The sequence below is a fragment of the Saimiri boliviensis genome, chromosome 3 (genome assembly GCF_048565385.1).
Source record: "Saimiri boliviensis isolate mSaiBol1 chromosome 3, mSaiBol1.pri, whole genome shotgun sequence".
NCBI classification, from domain to species: domain Eukaryota; kingdom Metazoa; phylum Chordata; class Mammalia; order Primates; family Cebidae; genus Saimiri; species Saimiri boliviensis.
The window spans coordinates 34994329-35020879 of NC_133451.1; the positions used below are offsets into that span (position 1 = coordinate 34994329).

Here is a 26551-nt window from a genome sequence, read left to right on the forward strand (position 1 = left end):
AACTCTTCTTGCTATTATTTTTATCTCATACCTTTAAAATTTGAAACCAACTGAACATAGTATCTATTTAAAACTTAATTACAAAAAAAAATACATGTCCTGTCCAAAAATAACTAGCAGGCATAAATGTTTTAAAATAGAATGCAATGTGAATGTTAAATGTTCAACTAAATGAAAAATCAATTACCCATTAACTACAATCTCATTGTAAGCTTTATTCTTATTATGAAAAATAGGCATGAGCCAGGGACAAGCCAAACTATCAACCTTTAAAATGCTATATACTGGATTGAAAAAAGCATTAGCAGAAAAATTCAGTGGGTAGAGTTATAGTACTACAGAAAGTAAAAAGCTGAAAATAGATTCTGAAGTAAACAATATTTTAAATTTAATTTTCTGTGATAGAATGTAGGATGTCAAGAATCATGAATCCTAAATACTAAATAACAGTGTATTTTGTGTGTGTGTATGTGTGTGTGTGTGTTTGTGTATATATATATATATATATATATATATATATATATATATGTATGTGTGTGTGTATATATATATGTATGTATATATATATATATATATATGTGTGTGTGTGTGTGTGTGTGTGTGTGCACAAAATACTAAATCCTATAACACTAAATGATCCTAAATACTAAATACTAAATACTAAATAAGAACCACTAATACTAAAATAATAGTGTCTATGCTTGGCTTAGCAGATCTGGCCACTGTAAGGGTGGTACAATGACCATGTATGCACTGCAGGTCACCTCTGGGGAGAGTCGAAGCTGAGCCACTTACTGGCTATTTCATCATCGGCTAGTTAGTTTATGTAGACCTCAGTTTCCTTATTCATGAAAATAGGCAGGTCTGCCTTACATGGTATTATTATAAAGATTAAATAAAGCAATATAAATTAAGGGCCTGATACATCCACATAATTCTTTCGTTTGAGGGTTCTAAAAGCAGAATTTAAATACTTCCATTTTTTAATAATTACAGAAAGTATTCATTCCAATGATTCCATATGAAATATTCGGATAAAATTAATGATAAATATTTACCAAGATACTGAAATGGGTTATTCATATGAATGTGCAGCAACAGAACCTGGCGAAAACTACATTTTAAAACTACACAGTGAAAGAGCAAAATACAAGTCCGACTCCTAAATGGAAAAAAAATAAGGAAGGGTTTGTTAACCCAAAATCTGCTGAAATCTCAAACCTATTTTTGGAATTACTGGATGCCAGGTTTTCATGCCAGGAATTTAAGAACTCAGTGCTTAAACATTTGTTGAAAACAGATGTGGCATTGTATGACATTGGCACCAGATTTCCTGGGAAACACCAGATGCAGAGTTTGGCCAGATACAGAACCCAGAGAATTTGAGGCCACCACCTCCATCCTGCTGCTCCTTTCTGTGCTACACAACCCGTCGCCCTATGAGGTCTATTTAAATTCTGTTAGAGTTGCACTCCCATGCCAGAACACCAGGGAACATTATGCTGGGGGGAATGAGGAGGGATGAATCTCTTGTTATACCCTGATTCAAGAACGTTTAATCAAGTGAGTTGATGTAGTTAAATCTCAATGCCACAATTACTATCAAATGGATACCCAAACTCACCAAGCAAGATATCTGGCTGTGATGAATTCATTAATATTAACATGATATTAAAAATATCAAGAGAAGATGGGAGGCTGACGGTCAGGACAATAGAACAAATGGAAACCAACAGCAATTTTCTTAAATCTTCCTCATCTCCACTTGCAGAAATTCCTTTCAACTAGCAATACCACTTATATAACAATTCACCTATTTAAATATATGTCCGTATTTGATTACCTTATTTAAACTTTTAAAAATTCTGACTCACACACAATACCCTTATCATTTCAAGATAAATAATTTACAGAATAATTTTTGTGCCAGAATACAGAAACTCTATCAGCTTTGAGCTGATTAAAAAACAGTTCACTTCCACAAACAAAATTTCTGCAAAACAAAAAGTAACTGAAAAATTAAAAGAAACAAATAGTTCAGAAAAAAGTGTAGAAAATATGAAGATTCATGTCTTTTTTTATATAATGAGCATAAAGTCATTAGCAAGAAAGCCAATAAAATTTCAATAAGTAAATTGACAAAGCAGAGGAAGAGACAATTTGAGAAAAAAATAATTTTAAAAGAGAATTGGAGGAAAAAAAGATAAACTCTTCTGTCAAAAGAAACAGCTATAAATGATCATTAATTCAACAAGTTCACCCTACCTATGTTTACTGAGTACTAGCTTATTGCCTGAGGACACAGGAGTGAATAAAGTAAATATTCACACTGTCAATTTGGGAATATAAAAATGATAAACCTAACACTTTTAAGGTTATAATGTAACTGGATATCTCTCACATAGCTGGTAGCATTTTAAATATAAACTACTCTTAAGAAAGGGGTCATCGGAATGCTTTCCAATAATAATAATCATAACCAGCATCAGAAAGGAAGGCAAGGCTACATATAGAAGGTTACCAGAAACCTCATTTATTTATCTAACACTATATGTTACCCCATCAGTAAGGTCCCAGAAAGCAGAGATCTTGTGGGTGTCTACAGCAGTGCCCAGAAATGAGAAGATGCCCCCTACATGTGTCACCTGGATGAATGAATCCAGAAACATGGTCACTAGAGTGTAACCTACACAAACCCAATTACACAGCTCATTTTATACAATCCTCAAGTAATAATATGAAAAAAACTGTCATATTATAACATCACAGGCATCTGAAACACAAGCCAAGATAAGAAATGGGAGAAAATGTGCAAAAATTAAAGCAGGATGCAGTTGTAAAATGGTGCTCGCTATTTAAAGGATGACATGTAATTTATGTGATATTAGCACACCGCTGTTTTGCAGCATGGCAATCAGGTAAGGAATCTGGGTGTCAGTTTCTACTGTGTCATTTTCCACTCTAACAAACGTTTTTACATATATTTTCAGTTTTTATCCATTTCTTAAAGCTTATCTGGAAAAATAAAAATAAAAAAACCCTGCCATTCCCTAAGGTCTTTCCTAATACAGTCAAAAGCTACCTCACGTTTTAGTTCCCACAATTTGCTAACAAATAAAAGATTCAGAAAGAGATGAAAATAATCAATCTCTGAACTAAGCAATTGGGAAAAACAAGTCTATGTGAATTCCATGTCGAAGGCTATTACTCATGGAGTTGAGACCTGTGACTGTTAACGAGAATGTATAGACTCGTGATCCCTTGACGTCATGACACTGTTCTTAAAAAAGAAGATGGTATCTCAAAAAGAGTAAAGGCATTCATTATAATAGTGTTTTAAGAGCTATTTTAATTTATAAAATCTAATCTCCTAACTTGGTAGAAGAGAGAGTCAAGAAAAAAAAAAAGGAAAACAATTACTGAATATATATAGGGATTTTTGACACGGAATCTGAAGGACATCTATTGAAAGTAGAAAAAATGCCCTAGAAAAAATAAACAAAAACCTGCAAAATTACAATAAATTTTTAACTACAAACATACACAGTTTGAAGAACCAATGGGAAATAACAAGAAAAAAAAATTTCTACTGGATGTTACACACTTTGCCTTTATACTGAGTTTGCAAATGACTTTTTTAAAGATTCCTTCAATAAAGTGTACTCTGGTAATAAAAGTCTATTTTAGCCGGGCGCGGTGGCTCAAGCCTGTAATCCCAGCACTTTGGGAGGCTGAGGCGGGTGGATCACGAGGTCAAGAGATCGAGGTCAAGAGATCGAGACCATCCTGGTCAACATGGTGAAACCCCGTCTCTACTAAAAATACAAAAAATTAGCTGGGCTTGGTGGCGCGTGCCTGTAATCCCAGCTACTCAGAAGGCTGAGGCAGGAGAATTGCCTGAACCCAGGAGGCGGAGGTTGCGGTGAGCCGAGATCGCGCCATTGCACTCCAGCCTAGGTAACAAGAGCGAAACTCGGTCTCAAAAAAAAATAAAAAATAAAAAAGTCTATTTTAAGAGAAAAACTAGTGAAGGCAGAATTTAAAATTTTAAATCTTACATAAATATATCAAGACTTTCAACAACAAAAAATTTCAAAAGCTACAGGTTAGTTAATAATTAGACACAATTTTCTAGTAATGGTTCTTCAAATCTTAAAAATGTATTACCAAAAATAATTATTTCCTTGACTTTCCACTTACATGTATGTTTGCCCGTAAATGTTTCAAATCAGAAAAAATATGTAGTTTCAAATTAAATAACAAAAATAAGTATAGTAACCCCAAGTTGAAAGATGAACTGAAGCAGCATTGATATCATTAATATTGAAGGTTATTTTTACATATTTTCCAACTCCAGAAATATCTTGCTCCTTTATGTAGATGTTTATCATTTTTGAGAAAGAAAACAACTTGGAGCAGTGTTTTACCACATGTGGTTTTTGGCTCATCCATCACAGAATCACCTGGGGTGTATTTTTGTGAATTCAGAGTCTACAACTCATTGCCAGAAATTCTGAATTAACAAATCTGAAACAAGCTCAGAAATCTGAAATTTTAACTTGCAACTTAAGTAATGGCCTTAGTGATAGTAATCCATCTCCTTTCTTCAAATGATGCCATTTAAACTTGAAGAGACTAACTTAATTACCTGAGCGAATTAACAGTAGAACAAGAATAAAAACCCATAACTGCAACCTCCCAGTCCAATCTTCTTTGCAATAAATTAGATTCCTCTTTAATAACTCTTCAACATTTGCTGTAATAGCTACCCTTTCACCTCCATTCACAGTTTACTCTCTCTAGAGTAGCTGACAAAGTAAATTAGTAAAACTATATCTAAATTAAAGGCAAGAAAAATAAAAAATAGTTCTTATGTTAGGGTGATATAGGTCAATTTCATTATTTTTCATTCTATTTGTGCTATTAAGTTATGTGAGCAATAAATCCGATTTTTAAATAAAAATAATTAAGCCTTGTTGCATGTCACTAAATTAAATCCAACACATATTAAGATACAGAGGTTCAAATCTAATATTGCTTACATTTTTATTGATTTTTTATCACCTTTAAAAAAATACACAAGATTATTGTGTGTGTATGTATGGTTTGTATAAAACTTTTCAAAGTTGCATCAAACCATCTTACTGTTGTTTAGTGCTTTCCCAAAACACAGGTTGATGTACCCACTGGCCCAAAGCCCTCTGCATTGAGGAGGAAGACCCTATACTCAGCATGTCACCAGGTTTTTTATATGTGCTCTATCATGGGAGAAAACCAATGAGCAACTTTCCTCTGGAGAAAAAGACATATACCAGGATGTGGATATAGATGAAAACAGAATGGTATGCCAGGGCCTGAACATGGACGATCTTCCTTATCAGCTCATTGTTGAACCAACTAGTTCTTTAAGATGAACTAAAGACCAAATCCCTTAAGACCTGAATCCATATGACATAATGCAATTTAAACACACACACACATATACACAGACAATAGTATACATTTTAAAGGTACATATATAGGCATGTTAATTCATAGAAAAAGAACTTACATACATGCACAAAAATATGTTTACTTATCAAAAGATGGAGAGGGGTTCAGTCTTAATGTTTTCATTTTTAAGGAGAATATACTCATTACTCATGTACATGGAAGTGTTTCTAATTCACTGGCTTCATCAGATGCCCCTTTTTTGCACCTCTCTGTAACTCCTGTACAATCTGTTATTGCACTGACCTCACCATCCATCATATATTCTGGTCTTGTTTGACCTTTCCTCTTGGAAGACAAGACTTGTGTCCTCCTTCTCAGTAAACTCATCATTTTCAGCATGTCTGACATGGTATACAATGTTTATTGAATGAATACCCTGAAACTCCTAGACAACTAAATTATTCAATGAAAGAATCCTTAGGCTATTTTGAAGAGTTCACAGTCAGAACATTTCTTTTCAGCCAAGACTTTAAAAACACAGTTTGTAGAGTGGTTAAGAAGCTAGACTTAGAGTTATATAGCCCCAGTTTTAAATTAAACTCTGCATTATAAACTAATTCTTAGGCCTATTATCTCTTTTCCTCATCTACAAAACGTAGACAAAAAATGTCTTCCTCCTATGTTTGTGTGGAAGATCAAACGGAAAAGTTTACAAATTAATTACCATTGTACCTGGTACTCAGCAAATGGTAATTATGCTTTTCACACTCAATTACTAATAATAAAGCAATAATTTCATGTACATTTTCACTAGTCAGAAAGTGCTAATAAAACTTTTAAAATATCTTTGTTATTCCTAGAGAATAACAGAAACTCAGACAGTTTAATCTGAGCAATGAAACTAATCATCTGAAGTCTATGCAAGTCTATCAAGTCTTGCCATCAGGTCTATGCAAGTACAAACTGAATACCTCAATTAATTTGGCAGAGTAACTTCCATACTGATACATTCATCCTATGCATTTTTGACCTCTATTCTAATAAGAAAAGTTGTAATCATCATATTTTGAAGACTGAAATATTCATATTCAACTTGTAAACATTATTAAGTTGTAAATTAGTATTCTTCTTGAGGAATATGCTAACTACCCACATTATTAATAGCCCAAGAGTGCTGGATGGATGCCTTCAACAATTAATTGGCTAAGAAATCTTATCCTCAAAAATATGTAATGTATAAGTTCATGTTAAAGTTCAGAGGATGCCTATAGTTAATTGTTCTGAAACTACTATTTGCTTTGAGTTGACATTCCTATTTTTGTTATTTAAAAAAGTCAGAATTTATATTTTACCTTACCATATCCCATAATAATGTGTTATAAAATGAAAGTGCACAATTCAATCCCACAATTATTAAGTATCTAATATATTCTAGGCTGAACACTTTTAAAAGGAGCTCTTCCAAAAAAATGATTACAGAATTTTCTTATAAATATTAAAAACCAGAAATGTTAGAAAAACCAGTCTACAGAATCAAATGAAGCTAACAAGATTTGTTACAATTTTAGTTTACCATCGGACTCCTCAAAACATTTAAATTCTCTATTGAGTCCTTTGATATTAATCAAATTTAGTAAACCAATGATTCAAATCTATTTTATTTATGTAGAGCAGGCGTCCCCAAACTACGGCCCGGCCCACAGGCCACATGCGGCCCCCTGAGGCCATTTATCTGGCCCCCACCGCACTTCAGGAAGGGGCACCTCCTCACTGGTGGTCAGTGAGAGGAGCACAGTATGTGGCGGCCCCACAACGGTCTGAGGGACAGTGAACTGGCCCCCTGTTTGAAAAGTTTGGGGACGCCTGATGTAGAGTGATATGTGTGTATAGGTAGATGTGGGTACGTATGTACACTTCGATTTGTACCTATATAGACATGTATATACATATATATACCTCACGTACATAAGCTCAAAATAAAACAGATGAATAATATCTGTAAACTCAAGCAAATATGTTACTTGTGCTTGCTCTATAATTTTCTATCACAAAAATAAAAGCAACACAGCAGGTGCAGAACTGGGCCTATTTCATCAGCAGCTGTAATGTTCACTGGTCCTTAATTGTTCTCTCATGTAGTTGTATAATGTTTCAACGGAATACTTTTCAAAAATTATTTTTAATGCAAAAAACAAGACTCTACAAGTAAAGTCCTCAATGTAAAAACAAGACTCTGTAAGTCAGATCACTAAAAATTCTTCCAAACAAAACATAGTTGTTACTATAATAAAACAGCAACAATTTGCAATGGCTATAACAGAGCTTACCTGTTCGTTTTTGCAAAGCCACACACTGTTTCCACTTAACACAGTAAAAATTTTGGCCTTATACCCTCTCAATTCAAGATATCCACATTTTTCAGGTGTAACAACTGCTTGAGACTGCGATGTAAGAGATTGTGATTTCAACGCATTTAACAGTATGCTGATCCAGTCATTTCTCTCCTCTGAAAAACAAAGACAGGAGAAAATACATAAGTCCATATATAAGTTACATAGATACAGAAACATCAAGAAGAAATCTATGCTCTTTGCAACACATAAATTACAGATTCTTTCCCACAACTACAACCTAAATGCTACTGTACACAGGGCCAATGACCCAATTCTTTGAGGAAAAAGGAGTGACACTATGCAGTTGTCCTGAAGTCAGTTTCACTGGCTTCCTCTGAGTTTATTAGAAGTGTAAAATCTCAGGCCCTACTCCAGACCTGAGGAATCACAGGCTGTATTTTAAAAAGAACTACAGATGCTCTGTAACCCTGTTAATATCTGAGAAGCCCTTGTTTAGATTCATAAGAATAGATTTTCTCTTTTAACAGAAGAATGTGATATTGCTACCCCATAATGAACAGATTTTATGTGGCAAGTCAGTTACTCAAAGACCCCGGAAATCCTACTTTCAACAATGACTTGGAACCTACTCTACTCTGGAGTATGCCTGCTTCAATGTCACTTTCCATTCCACTCTCACCACAGCAATTAACACTAGCATTTCATCTGGCAAATTAAAATTTGGTTCTCCTACTTCTTCCACAAAATCGAACTGACCTTCAATTATGAACAATGGATTGTGTTACAGGCATAGGAATTCGCTCTAGTCCCCAAGGAGCAATTAAAGCTACATAAGTCAAGCAAGATTTGAACACATAATGGAGCACAGTAGTATAAATGTCATATAAATGGTATCAAATAATATATGTGTCACTTGAGATAAGTGATTTGCTGAAGGTCATATAGCAAGTTAGCATTAAAATGAGGAGAATCAAATGTTTCAACTCTCCAACAACTTTTCTTGGAACCATGGGGGAAAAAAGAGGTATAATGTGATAGATCTTGAGGATGAAGAGCAATTCAAAAGACAAAACTGGAATTTGGAAGAGGGAAGAGCAGAACAGGATTCTGAGCGGAGGATAACATCAGAACAAAGGCAGAAGAACCAACATCCATTCAGGGACTAACTTATCAATGAATAAAAGTATAATTCTGAACTCACGTGGAAATATTGGGAAATATGACCAGAGAATTCATACGCCCTGTTTAGGAATGTTGTCTTTATTACCGAGACCAAAGAAAACCATCTCAGCATTCTTAGCAATAAAAAGACATGATTATGATAATACAGACAATGACAGGCAGACCACACTGGAAGTCTGAAGATCAAGAACAAAGCAACGGAGACTTAAAATACTGTGAAAATGGAAACAAAATAATACATGAGGACTTAAGGCATTCAAGAGAGTAAAAAAACGTAGTTGAATATATTATGATGGGTATTGATAAGAAAGACAAATTACTCAGAATAAAAGTTAACATGGCATCAGAAATTGGCCACCCAAAGAAAGAGAATCCAGTTAATTAACAGAGCCACTTCAGGTTTTCAGTGCCCTGGAACGAGCATCCAGGCAGACTAAAGCAATATGTGAGTAACAGTGGCCTGTACATGAGAAGGCCCATGGAAGGGGATAAACGTGAAGTGCAAAAGGAGGAGAAATAGGTAAACCTTGAGGTACAACTCTATCTATAAGGCTGCAAAATGGGCTGTCAGAACATATGGAGAAGTAGTTGTCAAAGCAAAGGAAACAAAACAAAACATACTGAATCATACGTAGTAAAAACTTTCACAGAATGAAGGGAGAAGAGAAAACAGAGCCCTGCTGGAGAAAAGGGACAGTTTCTCAGATCCTTCTCAGAGAGGTCTGCCCAATGACTTCATTGTGGATTGAAGTAAGTCTCCATAGCAAACTTACTCATATTCAAAGACATGAATCCAAAGTTATTTCATAATGAGTCTTACTTTTTCAATGATCATTGTTCTTTTCCTTCTTCAAAACTACTAAAAGAAGTTGACTGTGCCTTTAATGACCAAAGTCAAAAGTTTATTAGAAACTCCTTCAAGGCCGGGCGTGGTGGCTCACACCTGTAATCCCAGCACTTTAGAAGGCGAAGGTGGGCAGATCACAAGCTCAGGAGTTTGAGACAAACCTGGCCAATATTGTGAAACCCCATCTCTACTAAAAATATAAAAAGTTAGCCAGGTGTGATGGCACATGACTGTAGTCCCAGATACTCAGGAGGCTGAGGCAGAAGAATCACTTGAACCTGGGAGGCGGAGGTTGCAGTGAGCCCAGATTGTTGTGCCATTGCACTCCAGCCTGGGTGACAGAGAGAGACTGTCTCAAAAACAAAAACGAAAACAAAAACAAAAACAAAAAACCGCATTCATTGGTGCTTTATTGCAGATGTTACATAATCTTCCAGGAATTGATGTTTGTTGGCCGGGTGTGGTATCCCACACCTATAATCCCAGCACCCTGAGAGGCCAAAATAGGAGGATCATTTGAGGTCAGGAATAGGAGATCAAGATCAGCCTGGCCAACATGGTGAAACCCTGTCTACACTAAAAACATACACACAAAAATTAGCTGGGCATGGTGGGAAGTGCCTGTAACTGAGCTACTCAGGAGACTGAGGCATAAGAATCGCTTGAACCTGGGAGGCTAAGGTTGCAGTGAGTCAAGACTGCACCACAGCATTCTAGCCCGGGCAACAAGAGTGAAACTTCATCTCAAAAAAAAAAAAAAAAAAAAAAAAAGAAAAGAAAAGAAAAGAAAAAGAATTGATGCTTGTTGCAATATATCAGGATGAAATATTTATGTCCCCAGCATTGTTATACATCATAAATTAAAAGACATTTAAATACTCAGGTAGCGAAGTCAACATCAATATGCAGCAGCTATTCTACATTTTTGCATCTACATAAGCAGATCCAGACTGCACTACAATAATTTATTACAGTTTCAGTTATAGCAACAGACCTTCCACTTAACTTGGTTATTACTTGTGATCATTAGTTTCACAAAAGATATTTCTGCCAAGCAAATAGTACATAATGGTTTTTGTTTATTTGTGCTAATCCATATAAATCACTGTGTTTGAAATATAGGTCATAATTTAATGAGTTGGGCCTAAGTGGCTATGGCTTTTAGATTACTGCTAGCATATATTTCAGTTTCTCAGGAATTAATTTAAAACTGGCAATTGCATCTGTTGGAATTAAGCTTACTTTGGCTGCATCTCAACACATAGCCTAGAAGAATTATCTAGCTCCTGAGGGCCTCAGTTACTAATAGGAAATAAACAGTCTGAAGAACAGGAATTAATAGTAACATTCAGTTTATTCTGAATTACTCATGCCAATGGAAAGAAACAATGGAACAGATAATCCAAACACAAAAAAATAGATTACAAGTGTCACCTGTATTTGGCCATGCAATGTGTGCATCCTGAGATACAGGGGAATATGCTTTGATAACTCACAATATTCCAAACCAAATAATCATTTCCTGTCGGACAAGAGTCTAGGGCAAAGTTAGACAGATACAGTGCTAGCATCTGCCTGTTCTTCAAACCAAAATACTTTTTATTCTTTCTGATAACAAATATGTATTAAGTGTGTATCTTCATCTTAGCACTGTAGTAAACACTGTTCCTTCTGGAAACAAGCTCTGACATCGTTACGGCTTGGTTCTAAGAGTAGCATTCCAGGCAGGCCAAAAAGAAAGGGAGTGGGGAAAACAAAGAATAAGTGTTGAAATCGCCATTTTCTTGTGATTATGCTAGAATGTAAATAAAAGAATAGCAAATTCCTAAAATCTCAAACGAGTTCTTGATGTTTTCAGGAATGCCAGCTTAGAGTATCAGAATAAAAAAATAAAAAACAAAGGAGGTTTAAGAAAAATCAAGACAATATTCTCTGAACTATTTACTGGGTTTAGCAGCAGGCATACTTAGCAGTAACAAGGGATTGGTTATACTAGAGATTACTACAGAAGGGCCACGCCTTATCTAACAAAGTTTAGCTGGGCTTTATTTTTGATATGATAATATGATCTAACTAAAATTCCCTCAGTGTAATTCATGATCAATATCAGAGAAGGAAGTAGTGCACATAAGGGTCGTTCTTCAAACTCATAACCACTCACTCACACAAATATTTACTAAGCCTACAATGTTCCAAAACCTATTCTGAATACCAGGAATGGAGCAGTGAACAAGGCTGACAGTGACCTTACTCTTCGGAGTTTACACTCTAGTGAAAGGAGGAAGGCCATAAAAACTTAAATATACATTACGCAGTAGCAAGAGCAATTGGGTAACATAAACACAAGATGAGGGGCCCAGGAAGTGTTATTTTGTACAGGATACATAAAAAGCCTCAGAGGAAGGGGATGGTTAACCAAAAGCCTGAAGGGAGAGGAAATAAAGAAGCAGGTCCAAGCTGAGGAGCAGGCTGGAGGAAGAGCATTCCAGGGTAAGGCGAACGAACATGCAGATTTGGTATATTCAAGGAACAAAAGGCCCCTGTAGGTAAACCAACCATAGTACAGAAGAAAGGGAACAGAAAAAGATGAGGACAGAAATACCAAGACCAGATCATGCAGGGGCTTTTGGACATCAGAAGTACTTTTTACTCTCAGTAAGATGCAGACACCATGGATCATGCAAAGTGAACAGACATGATTTTACTTCTTACTGAAGCACACATCGCTTTGACAAGTATAGGAAAAATATGATGGCAGTCAATCATGAGAGATGTTTAACATAATCCTGATAGCAGTGGAATTGTTGAGAATTGGTCAGCATCTAAACATATTTTCAAAGTCAAACTAACAAGATTTGCTAATGGACTAGATGTAGGGTGAGAGAAGAAAAAATATTTAAGAATAACACCACACTTCGGGGCCTAAGCACCTGAGACTTCTATTTGCTAAGATGAGGAAGATTACAAGGGAGAAAGTTTGGTAGAGAGGGTACAAATGGGAATTTTGATACATTAAGCGTGAGGTGCTACTAGGCACCCATGTTGAGATGCTGAGTAGGCCGCTGAATATATGACTGTGGAGTACAGGAAGAGGTCAGAGATGGAGACACACATTTGGGATCAGTCACCCTAAAACCAAGAGATCTCCTTCAAAACCAGACTTGGGGCGCCCCAATAGAATATTTTAAATAGAATTTGGAGTCCTGGCAAGTTCCTAAAATACATTATGTCAGAAACTTCCAGAATATCATGATGAAGTCTTCAAAGGAAACACTTAGCAAATCATCGTTAATGAGATTAAGGAGGGTGAGTAAGGAAATAGATAGTAAATGTTTCATGCCTTGCTTCTAAAAACATTGAAAATTTCAAAAGAGGGAAAAGTCTGCTTGCCCAAAACCACCAAGGGACATTTATATGTTCTTTTAAAAACATTTTTTAATTTAAAAAAACACTTTTCCATATCAGTATCAGAGCTGCCACTGAATGGCTGTATATTGTCTAAAAACAGAATTGAGAGAATAACACACATGCATGTTTCCCATGGGGTCTAGCATCTGTTAAGGTGGACAGAAACACAGGACCTGCAGATGAGCGCCAGTTCTGACAATGCCCTTGGAAAGGAAATGCCCACTCAGAATTCTTAACCTCTCTTCTAACCATGAGAATTCCCCACTCAGAACATCACCAGTGTTTTGAAGTATCACATCTCCATGTGTGATCACAGGTACAAAGGCATACAGACTGACTGGAAAGATCAATAGCTGTTATGACCCACATACCAATTCCAGTGACTCTGCTTGAGAACAGGAGTCAGACTAAATTTTGTAATTGGGGAAGTATATTTTTTAAATGTTATTATTTTAATAAAATTAACTTGCAACTAAGAGAAGAACAGTATTTCATTAGGAAATTTAGAGAAATAGAAGCCTTAGAAAACTTGTGAGGATAGATGCCAAACTATAATCCTGCCTTAATAACTAACACCAGTGGGTGACGTAGCAGTTTAGAAATAATGACATTGGTCAGGAAAGACAAAGAATAGCTATTGTATATAAGTCACTCAAAGCCTTTTCACCAAAAATAAAAAATTCGTATCTGTTAAGATGCCAAAACTTTCCCCTTTTTGTTCTGAACTTTGATTTTGCTTCTTCACTTAATCAAAATAGACCTTAATTTAGCTTAAAGTTCATTAAGTCAAAGTCTTTAAGCCACTATAGGTGATCTACCAGTTCCCACAAAATAAAAGACAATCATCCATTTGTATACATGGAAAGAAAAAAGATCACTCAATAAAACATATTTAGTACCCTGTTGAAAGTTCCATACTAAATATATAAATACACAAGCACACGCACACACACACACACACACACACGTACAAACACCTCTACACACAGTTATCTTTAAAATCATGAGCTGTTACTATGTAAACAGTAATAACTCGTTAGTAATTCCACGTGTATACATGAAATAACTCCATGTGTATTCCAAGTGCATAAAATTCACTTGCAACTAAGAGAAAAACAGTATTTCATTAGCATATTGGAGGAAATAGAAGCCTTAGAAAACTTGTGAGGAAAACATGCCAAACTGTAATCCTGTCTTAGTAACATCAGTGGGTGATTCAGCAGTTTAGAAATAATGACATTGGTCAGGAAAGACAAAGAATAGCTATTGTGTAAATAACTCCACATGTATACTCGAAATAACTCATCCAGTAATTCCATGGGTATACCGTGCATTTTTACTGAAGCAGTATGTCTATGGTTTCAAAAATTAATGACCTACAACTTATTTTAAAAACAATACATTTACATTGAAGTTAATGACATTTTCATACTGTCCTAAGTTTATATCCCAAAGATGAACTATACACCGCAGAAGGATTTATCTGTCAATGTGAACATGAAACTTTTAAACATGTGTGGGTTGGCACAGCCTACTTAAATAAAATGTGTCTGTTTAACTTTTAGTGTGACAAGTAAATATGGCTAAACAGATTTTCATACAAGTTGGAAGCTTTATTTAGTATGTCTATCTTAAAATGCAGGCTATGTAGCAATGTGAAATTCACTTGGAAAGGCCAAGAGGAAGGTGACAAGCACCTCAAAGAAGCAGGCAGTCACCTTTCAGGATGGTGGAAACCAAAGCATAAGGAAAGACTGCCATGATAGTCAAGAGAAGAAATGCCATGTGCTTCAGACACATGGACACAGGGAGGGGAGCATCACACACTGGGGTCTGCTGCGGGGAATAGGGGAGGGACAGCACGGGTAGGGAGGTTGGGGAGGAATAACATAGGGAGAAATTCCATATATAGGTGACGGGGGGATGGAGGCAGCAAACCACATTGCCATGTATGTACCTATGCAACAATCCTGCATGTTCTGCACATGTACCCTAGAACCTAAAGTGCAATAAAATATATATACATAAAGAAAAAAAAGAAATACAGGAAGAGAAAAACTGTGATTTCAAATAGAAGTCTCATATCAAGTATCACAACTGTGGACAATTTTCTGAATTTCAGGCAACAATTCACAAAAAGTGGCTCCTCACATAGGAAATTCTAGGTCAAATGCTCAAGGGCAAGGATTTATAAACTTTTTCTTTGAAAAATCGGATAGTTAAACAGTTTAGGTTTACTGGAGTCTCTGCCACAACTACTCAGTGATACCACTGAATGAGAATGAATGAAAAATGAATGAATGACAGTGGTTGCTGCCTAACAAGACTTTATTTATTAAAAAAGGCACTGGGTCAGATTTAGGCTGCAGATCAGTTTGCTGACTCCTACTCTGGGACTATAGCTTTCATTCAACATTATTTTTAAATACCAAGCAAGAAACTCTTTTTTAGTTACATCTATACACTGTGTATATAAATATGTTTTACAATATAACACCCACTGTAAGAAATGCACTTTGATATTTATTATTTTATGTTTGAGGTCTGTTTTTTAATTTAGGGAGGATGTTTTTGGTGACATCGTAACCTACTAAGTTGATCTCAGTAATCCACAGTTTGAACAAAGCTGCACAGGGTGAAGGCCTGCTGGAATGATTCCATTTGTTGATTACCCCAAGAAACAATGGAAACCTTTTAATAGTATACAATATTTATTGACCGATTTTTACATGCTATGCAAAGACATATGTGCCAGGACTCTAGCAGTTTAAAAAAGAGAAAATACTGCCCCATAATAGTTAACACTGTAGTCATTTCCACCTGATAAAATGGTGGTCAACATTCTAATCTGTGAAAATAGGTTAATAATTTTAATACTGCCTACCTTATAAGACTGTTGTGAAATGAAGAATTAGCAAAGTGTCTGGCACGTATCAGGGATTCAGTCAATTTTCCATACTGTTATTAATCAAATAATTAAAGCACCAAGAAGTACTTCTAAAAATCAAGTTGAATTATTTATCTATTCCTAAATAAAAGCTGTGCACAAAATTAGTTAAAATACTAATCTTAATGAGATATTATTACCTAAATTACTAAAACTAGTAAATTTACAGTAATGACATATTATGATAGTAAAATAAAATACACAACAGGTAACTTTTAACTTTTCTGGCTCCTCCCCACCCTTATTCAAAAAAAATTCTGAAAAGATTTTTTCTGTACACATTTAAACTCAATCCAGAAAACATGTGACATCTTTGGATCAACTTTTGCTATCAAGTGTCCCATAGACAATGCAGGTGAAAAGAATTCAAGAAATATAAAAGACATTCCAAAATCTGCAATAGAATGATTATTGTCCCTGTGCAGTCAGCTAAAGCTAGGGTCCCCATATCCCAGGCCATGGACTGGTACCATTACATGGTCTATTAGAAACAGGGCCATTCAGAAGGAGGTAAGCAGCAGGAAAGCCAGCGAAGCTTCATCTGTATCTACAGCCAGTCCCCATCACTGGCATTACTGCCTGAGCTCCATCTCCTGTAGGATCACAGGTGGCATTAGATTCTCACAGGCGCACAAACTCCACTGCAGAATGTGCATGCGAGGAGTCTAGGTCGCATGCTTCTTACGAAAGTCTAATACCTGATGATCTATCACTGTCTCCATCATCCCCAGATGGGGCCAACTAGTTGCAAGAAAATAAGCTCAGGAATCCCAATGATTCTACATTATGGTGAGTTGTATAATTATTTCATTATATATTACAATGTAATAATAATAGAACTAAAGCAGATAATAAATGTAATGTGTTTCAATCATCCAGAAACCATCTCCTTACCACCAGTTCATGGAAAAATTGTCTTCCACGAAACCAATCCCTGATGCAGAAAAGGTTGGGAACCAGTGAACTAAAGTCTGCCATAAATGTCCATAAAACTAATTTAATAGTTAGAAAAATCGTTTTTGCATATTAAATGACTAATTTGCATTATCCAAACATCTCAAAGGTTAGCTCCATGAAAGCAGAGAATTTTGCCCACTTCTTTTCACAACTGAATTCCCAGAATTTACGACTCCTTAGTACACAATAGCTTCTCCCTGAATATGTGTTGCATGAAAAAATGAGCAAATAACTTGTCAACTTATTTATGTTTTAACATTATGCATTTGGAAAATTAATTTTAAAATGTAAATTATTAAAAAGTAATATATTAAAGGTTTCTTGACATTCCTAGTCTAACTAGTTTATTAATATGATTAGTCAGAAGTTAATGTCTGTATTTCATAGGGATAAAGAAATAATCTTACCTTCTTTTTCTACTCTAAAAACAAAAGTTCTTTGTGTTGTAACGACTTCAAATTTGTTGTCTCCTTGAACTCGTACTGTTGATACAGCAGAAAGGGGAATTATTCCTTTCGAATACATCTCCTATATTGGTTAGAAAAAAAGAGGAGACACATGAAAATGAAATTCTCTTGATCTTATCAAAAAAGAATGCTACAGTATTTACAACAACTTCTCTTTTATAATTTCAATCCAATTTTTTTAAATGACATACAAACAATATGTCCACTCACATGCTAATGTAATACCCTAGAAAAGAAACTACTAAATGTCCCCTTCTTTGAGGTACGATGTCTTTTCAACTTTCTCTTCATCTTGAATTAAAAGGGAAAGAATCAAATACAAACAGTCCTACTAGACTAGCAATACAGAGTTCCAAAAACCAGCAGCATGTTCCTTAAAACAATCTGCTCTAAATGATTTTATGGTGTTTGCAGGCATCTGCTGGCCACAACAGGTACTGTAACTAAACCATTTTAAAACAGGTCTGTTAGATATTTGGAACCAAAGTGTACCTTAAAAACATGTTGGGTTTTCTAAATTAACCACGTTACTCAGTGCACTGATGATGAACATCCCAACCTCACACTGTCATTTTAACTTCTACTCTCCAACAAATAAAGAATAAAAAAGATCTGTCTGTTTCCAAACAGCATATAAATATTATAATTTTGTTTAAAGAAAGGTCATTCTTAGGACTTTGATAACTTTTTACCCGTCTTCATCTTCCTGGACCCTCTCAATTCATGTCATGATAACTACTGCACGATTTCAACTCTTTATTAAAGGTGTAATATTTTCTGGGCCCCGTACTGGAAAGAAAATTCAGAATGCCTATACTTTCAAGCAGTCTCAAAATGAAAAAACCAGCTAATGCAATGAGAGACAAGTTTAAAACTGAATAAAAACTAAAGGATATAGGAGTACAAAGATGGAAAATCTCAATTCTGCTTAGAGGCCGTGAGGGATATTTTTACAAACATGGTGGTATTTGAACCTCACTTTTAAAAAACCTTAATTTTAACCAGATAGACAAGTGTGTGTGTGTGTGTGTGTGTGTGTGTGTGTGTGTGTGTTGGGGGGGGTGGCATTCTGGTCACAAAGACTGAATAATGGAGGTGTAAAACAGAGAAATAAGAGGACAACAATGTAAAGTCAAAAGACAGGAGACTGATAACGCATACCAAAGCCACGTTACAGAAGGTCTGAAATATTAGAAGAATTCGGACACATCCTTAAGGGATTTCTTATTCTCTTCCCTTCTACAGCATTATCCTCGGAACCCATACTTTTGAGCAGAACCCAGACACCTGAAATCTACTGATTAGGAAGAAAGGCACTAAACCATTCCATACAGGGAGCAAGTACCGAGTTTATATTTCTCCTAGCCATAAACTCCCGCCTTCACAATTGGTAAGGGACAGTCATCGGTGGCGTCACGGCATTCTCCCTGAAGGATATCCTCTTCTGCTATTTAACGAGATACACTATATCATCATGGCATTATCTCTGAGTATTTTTTAAGTTTCTTCTTCTTCACTAGCTCTGTTCCAATCTCCCATCCCTGACTTTGCGTATCCCCGAAATCCTATTCTTCAATGTAATCTTAAATATCAATGCACTGGAGGCTCTCCTATGTCCTCCCATGCAGCAAAAACTGAGCTGTGATTCAGGAAGATGAATGGGCAACTTCACACAGAAAAGAAGAGAAGGATGTCAAGGAATAAGCACTTAGTAAACAACTTACGTCTTCTCCTTTTTACTTTATCTTCTCTCTTTATAAAAATCCTTTCCCACCACTTAATTTTTAAAATTAACAGATAGTTGTTCATATTTATGGAATACATAGTGATGTTATGATATATATAAAGTATAATGATCAGATAGGTAATGAGCATATCCATCATCTCAAATATTTATCATTTCTCTGTGTTGGGAACATTCAATATCCTCCTTCTGGCTATTTGAAACGACATGAAATTAGTGTTAACTACAGTCATCCTACAGTGCTATAGAACACTAGGACTTATTCTTCCTCTCTAGCTGTAAGTTCGTGCCCTTTAACAAATGTCTCCCTATGCCATCCCTTTTCCCTATCCTTCACAGCCTCTAGTATCCTCTGTACTACTTTTTACTTTGTTGAGATTCACTTTGAGAAAAGCTTAACTTTCTGTTCCTGGCTTATTTTACTTAATATAATGACCTCCAGTTCCACCAACTTTATGCAGAGTAACCTGAAATTTCTCTCTTCCTTTCCTATCTGTCCATTTCACTCAATTTCACTGCCATTTCAAGTCATCAATAGTCTATGTAACTGTCTCTTAAGCACCACAAACTTTAAAACTGAATTTATTTTCCCCTGAAGACTTACTCTCCCTGTATGCCTGTTCATTAAAATATCAACTCTTCTAGTTCACCTGAACCTGAAATAGGATGAAATTATCTTTGACCTTTGCTGATTCCTTTGTACCCACATAACTTGGCTTCTACCCACATCTAGAATCAACTTCCTCCCCACCACTCACCAACTCTGAATTACAGTCACGTGGGTTTTCTTGAGGTTTCTTGACTATATCACATTTCTACCCAAACCAGTGCCTTTGCATACACTGTTTGCTCTGCAAGGGATTGTCTTCACATCCATCTGCACAAACCTACTGCCTCTAAATGCTTCACATTTAAGCATAAATACATCCTCCTGAAGAAAGACTTTCTGACCAGCACTTTCTCTCCAGCCCTTCTTCCTCACAGTTAACCCTAATTTAAGCTAACAACAACCTGAATTTTTCCTTTATAGCAATTCTTCATTGCAATTTCAATGGTAACTTTATATTTACCTGTGTGATCATTTGATTAATATGGTCTCTCCAAATAGGCTTAAGGTCATTTTTCTGTGTTCCTCACCACCTTTCATGTAGTTAACACTATAGAAATATTTTCTGAATGAATGAATCCTATGTCTAATCAATCACAATTATAACAAACTCTGATGGCTCATTTTTAATATTTCTTGAAATTTATTTCTTATCACTTCCACTGAGCCTCCACTGAACCTATACATTAGTCTACACGCTAATAAATTAACGCCTGGCTTAGTGCAACAGTCTCGTGATTTGCCTCCCTACTTCCAGTTTGTTTTCCTTCTGAATTTTTCCTGTATATTGTTTTTCAAATGTCATACAGTTGGAGAAAATAAGAAAAGGCGTATGGAGGTGAATAACAAGATGGGTCTTGATGTTTGCACAGAATTTTCATAGATGGCAATGGCTAGGGAGGTTCAGAAGAAAGAACAAAAACACAAGGGGAACATGTAGGAAAAGACACACTCAAGTTTCCCATAGTGTATACTCAGTCATAGCTTATAAAGATCATTATGAAGAAATATATGACATGACTGGCTTAACAAAGGAAATCCCATAAATGCAAGTAGGTTAAAATGGCAAGACAAGGCCAAAACTAGACCAACAAGTGCTCTAGAAATTCAGACAAAGACAATATTTTTCCATTGTCAGGCAACCTAAGGAGGTGGGAAAGGCCACAGCATCTTTGAGGACAGTGTAAAGGCCCCTCTCCTCTAAGTCTGCAGTGGCTGAGACCACACAGCAGGAAATTTAGAATGCCTAAAAACATTTAGTTTCTCCCCTAGGTGATCTGGGTCATCTGTTCCCAAATTTTAGTTTGTAAAAGAATTAAAGGAGCTTGTAACAAAACCCTCTCCAGTGAGACAATTAACTATTTGCTGAGTAAAATGTTATCATTAACTCATTTTGTCAGTAGAAATAAGTCAAGTAGCACTGTACTGAAAGAAAAAGGGATTAATAAAACATTATCTTTCCAACAGTTCCTTTAAAGAGAAAACAATTCCTTAAAAAAATAATCTATACACCTTTAACAATTATATACATTTAACAAGTAAATATTTCTGGTAGAATAATAGAAAAATAATCCCCAGAGGTGATCAAAATGTACTTAACAAGCAAAAGACTATGTCACTATAACCTCAGAAAGTTGTAGTTTATCTAATGGCTCATTTATCATCTATTATGAGATCCCAAGAAAAACCTTGTAACTTTTAACACTGTAGAGCTGATCATATATTTGTCTCACAACAGTACAAGATACAGACAATACAGGAGAAAAATACTCAAATGACAATATGCTCAAAATGCCTGTGTTTTTCAGACTATAAAATTTTCCTTAAGGAAAGGAATTTTAAAGCATCTCTTGAGTCTGTAACACACAGATATCTAGGTCAAGTTTGTCATTTATCTACCACTTTGAGACAATGAAACAATCACAGGGCAATTCTGCCCACAACTGAGTGAAAGTGGGGGTGAGTTAGATTTCTTAGCAGGTGATAAAATACCAGGGCTGTTTGGATCATGCCATTTGCTGCGATACCATGAAGAAGTCCTTACTGAGACATGACTGGGAGGCCTTGAGGAAAGTGGAAGAAACCTAGGGAATATGCAGCTCGGCACACTGTCTCCCAAATGCCCAACCACATGCTCCTCAAGTGCACATTTAAACATTAAAAGGCCCAGCTGCATAGCTGTTAACACTGGGTCACCCAGTCAAGATAGTAGCTATGGCCACACCTATGCATCCCTTTAGCTAGAAGAGTCACAACAGAAACTATGCCTCCTTTTAGGAAATACCCACTCCAGTGTTTTTATTTTTGCCAAAATGAAACTAAAAATCTAGACAATAAAGGGATGAAATGTCACAGGAAATAACAATTTAAAAATGTTTAATATTAAGCTAAATGATTTGCAATATCTCATTTTTATATGAACTTTTAAATCTCAATTTCAAACAAGCTGCACCATTTTCATTGCATTAATAACTAATAACATGAGAGGTCCTCATCTCTTCACTGAAGTTGAGATGAGCTTTAAAAGAACAGACAGACAGAAAGAGAGATAAACAGTCCACTTTGACACAGTTACTAGAAATTATCTCAAATGAAAATAATGGTACCACCAGCAACCGAGTCTTAGAGCATAGAAACCTGTCTCACTCCTGAGTAAATTTCCTCCTCACTTCTATCAAACCAGAAAAGGTTACAGGTGCTGAAGAAAATCAGCAGTGAGATTCCATCAGATATACAGACTACTTTGTACTCACCCTAGGCATAGAATTGTCTTAACATTCAAATGTACAAGCGAACTAGGAAAAAAAAAAAAAAAAAAAACTAAAACAGAAAACAACTTTTAAGGCCAGTGGTGGTGGCTCACACCTGTAATCCCAGCACTTTGGGAGGCCAAGGCAGCAGACCACCTGAGATCAGAAGTTCGAGACCAGCCTGGCCAACATGGTAAAACTCTGTCTCTAATAAAATTACAAAATTTGACAGGCATGGTGGTACGTGCCTGTAATCCCAGCTACTCAGGAGGCTAAGGTAGAAGAATCACTGGAACCCAGGAGGCAGAAGCTGCAGTGAGCCAGGATCGTGCCATAGTCCGTACAACAGAGCAAGACTCCGTCTCAAACAAACAAACAAAAAAACTGCTTTTCAAAAATATTCATCTAACCATCTTGCAAACCTCAAAGAGGTGTGTTTATTCCTATTTGATGTTCTATGTGGGTTACTGCAAAGTGAAACCAAACAACACCTCTCTGAACCTTCCATTATTCTCAGCAATAGAGCATACAATGTGTGTTATGATGCAGTATGTGTTACTATTTGTCTAAAAGCATATATTCTTCCATCCTGCAGCATTAAAGAAGCAATATATAAGAAGCCACCTAAATCTCTATTAGAGCCACAGGTATTGCCAATATTAGGGGGTAGAAATCTCTAAATAATGAAAAAATAATGTTAGATTATGAGCTACAAATAAGAGCATGTGGTTAAATCTTAAAATTAGTGTGTTAACAGAAAGTACATACTTAAGACAAAAATCACCTGTATTTAATTAACTAAGCATATGGTAATATATTTATTAGTTCCAACTTCAAATTCTTTTCAAGTTGGGAATCCACCTCCTATTCTTAAAAACCAAACCGCTTGCTCAGTTTACTTAAGTACACCGAGTATGCATAAAGCAATTTTTGAAAACCGTAAAATGTATTTACCTTCTCATTATTGTAGTAAGAAATGCTAAGGCCATCAAATTTCACCCATCTCTTCTGAAACATTCGTTTTCTGCAAAACATGTGAAATTGTTATTTTACGTTCAAGTACCATGAACTCTGATTGTTAAATCCATTTGTAATATAACCATGTAAATATATTCTCATTTATTGTTAAACAGTGTAGAAAATAGGCTATGATAATATACAGTTTTGACCATGGCACATAGAAAAAAACAGCATAATAGCACTTTCTAATCAGTTGACCTAGGAAATTTTTTAAATGGCATTATTAACAGTGTTGACATACACATTTGTAAGGCTTAGTCCAAAATAAAATGTGGTCAGAAACACTATCACTCAACCCATTTCCAACAATAAAGACAATCTTTTAATGAAGATAATACAAGCTTCCATCCTTCATTAAGCTTATATATCTATTTTATTTTCCCTTAATTTTTGTTTTAGGGCACAAATATCTTACTAAAACAATAAGGCTTAGTCAATGGGATTTTCATGGAAAAAATATTTAATTTTGACTAAGCTGAAAAAGACCTGAACAAATACACAAAATCATTTATAAGCATTCAGAACTCAGTGAAATATTAATATATATATTTTAAATGATCATATATGAAAGGCAAATGCAGTTTAAAATGGCTACTGACATGAAAAACAAAAGCAAAATAATATAATCACATGTTTCCACTTAGACTTAAAAGAAAAAAAGAAACACTTTTTTCTGACTATATAAGGAAGAAAGGAAGAACTGCTTTTACTGAGGCTTGCTTTCTGTTTTTATTTTATATTATCCTTCCCTGGAGTCAAACAATCATAGGTACTTTTAGTTTTTAACACAGATAATGTATGAAAACTTCCTATTCTTAAAAAATATTATTTCTAAACAAACATCAACTCTATCTACCTTGTGCTTTTGCAATTATCTAAAATGTTTAAAACAAGTAGTTGGCATAACTTTCCTTGGCTCTCAGAAGACTTAATAGAAAAAGAACTTCAGGAAGTGTGGAGAGCGTGTCTCTGGGCTGGTTCCCCAGTCACACATCTATTATGCAAGTGAAACACAGCAAGCCTCCCAAATCAATCGTTAGCAAATACATTCTGCGTAAGATAAAATTATACCAAATCTGATGAAATCTAAAAAAATTTGGAGACTCTTCAGTGCAGACAGCATTTTCACATATAAGCACTGAATTATGAAGTAATAACAACATATAAAAAGATCTTAAAAGCATATAACCATTTCATATTTAACTGATTACAGAAAATTTTTTTTTTTAATTTTGGCCAGGTGTGGTGGCTTATGCTTATAATCCCAACACTTCGAGAAGCTGAGGTGGGTGGATCACTGGGCAACATGGCAAAACCCTGTCTCTACAAAATATACCAAAAAAAAAAAAAAAATAGCCAGGCATAGCGGCTCACACCTGTAGTCCAAGCTATTTGGGAGGCTGAGGTGAAAGGATCAGTTAAGCCCAGGAGGCTGAGGCTACAGTGAGCTTTGACTGCACCACTGTACTCCAGCCTGGGCTACCCAGTGAGACCCCCATCTCAAAAAAATTGCTTTAAAAACATATTACCACAACTGACCACCCAGCCCTCTTTCCATCTTATTTCTCATCTTTCAGCTTCTTTTTAACTTTTCTTGCCCTGTCTGCCACAGGTTTTCCTCACTTTGCCACACCCAACAGTGTTAGAGCCATCTGGATTTTACTTTTTCTGGCAACACAGGGTTCCTTAAATGTTCAGCATTAAAAGTTAAAAGGTAAACAAATATTAAACGAACACACAGCAATTATACGCCGAATAAATTAGTCACCGTTCACTTATTTCATGTTTGTCTTTTCCACACTTAAAGGCAAGGAAACACATACCTTCCCACACAATCCAAACAGTAATTTGGTAAATCAAGATTTTGTAGTGGGGCACAACCCACTTCACATTGTGAATGATGCGCTAGAGCTCAATAGTGCATATAATCTTCCATTTTAAGATAAAAATAATTAACATCTGTGAGAGACAGAGGCCTTAGGGCCTTCCATTACCCCTCTATTCCCTTTGCTGACTTCTTATCTTTCAGTTACACCTAAACATACTACAAAGAAATCCCTTCCCTGATGACCGGATCCAAAGCAGACAACAAAGTTACTCTCACACAGCACCCTCTACTTTTCCTCATAGCGCTTAACACAACCTCTAATTTTATATATTTGTTTATTTGTTTAATGTTTGTCTCCCACACCAGCTCTTACGCTTTACAAAGACAACGTTTAAGAATATTTCCTTGTCTATGATCAGCAGGTAACACAGGGAGCAATATGGCATGGAAAACTAATTTGCTGAAGGAATGAGTGACGTGATTAAAAGCACAATCCTTCTGGCACCATGGGCAGGATGACAGACAAATAAAAACTCAAATGATCAGTACTCATATAATCAACATCTTTTAAAAGAAACATGCAATAAGACTTTAGAACACTCAGAATTAAATTCAGTTTCAAAACCTGCCAAAACATCAAGTGTGAAAAAAAGGGGTACAACCTATTTTAACATGTCTTACTTAAGATTAACTGCAGCCACTCCAACTCATACAACTTTCTTAGAATTCCACCACCATCTTGATAGACAGTTTGTGACCTGAGGCAACATCCAGGAACTTAATATTTGTGTCCACAGAAAAAGGAGGAGGGGAAGAAGGAGGGCAGATAGCTTAGCATTTGTTAGGCTTCAGGATCTGTCGACGATTTACCATTTGACTAGCTACACCTCCCCTCTCAGGCACTCATAAAGCAAAGGACACACTCTACCCCTGGATCTCTGAGGAAAATCAACAAAAATCTCAGCCTCTGAGACAATAAGCTCCTAAGACATTCTACCAATTATTTT

The 26551-nt window shown here is 35.7% G+C and overlaps 1 protein-coding gene across 6 annotated transcripts in view; it reads right to left on the bottom strand.

The window, feature by feature from the left end:
* The window catches only part of ARAP2 (ArfGAP with RhoGAP domain, ankyrin repeat and PH domain 2), a 189991-nt gene that overhangs the window by 113713 nt on the left and 49727 nt on the right, over positions 1 to 26551 (bottom strand). For all 6 annotated transcript variants that reach the window (XM_074395987.1, XM_074395988.1, XM_074395990.1 and 3 more), the window contains exons 7-9: positions 23651 to 23720; positions 17536 to 17656; positions 7761 to 7939 (exon numbers count right to left, since the gene is read on the bottom strand). In XM_074395987.1, coding sequence (XP_074252088.1) covers positions 7761 to 7939; positions 17536 to 17656; positions 23651 to 23720 — 370 coding nt within the window. The remainder of the gene's footprint in view (positions 1 to 7760; positions 7940 to 17535; positions 17657 to 23650; positions 23721 to 26551) is intronic.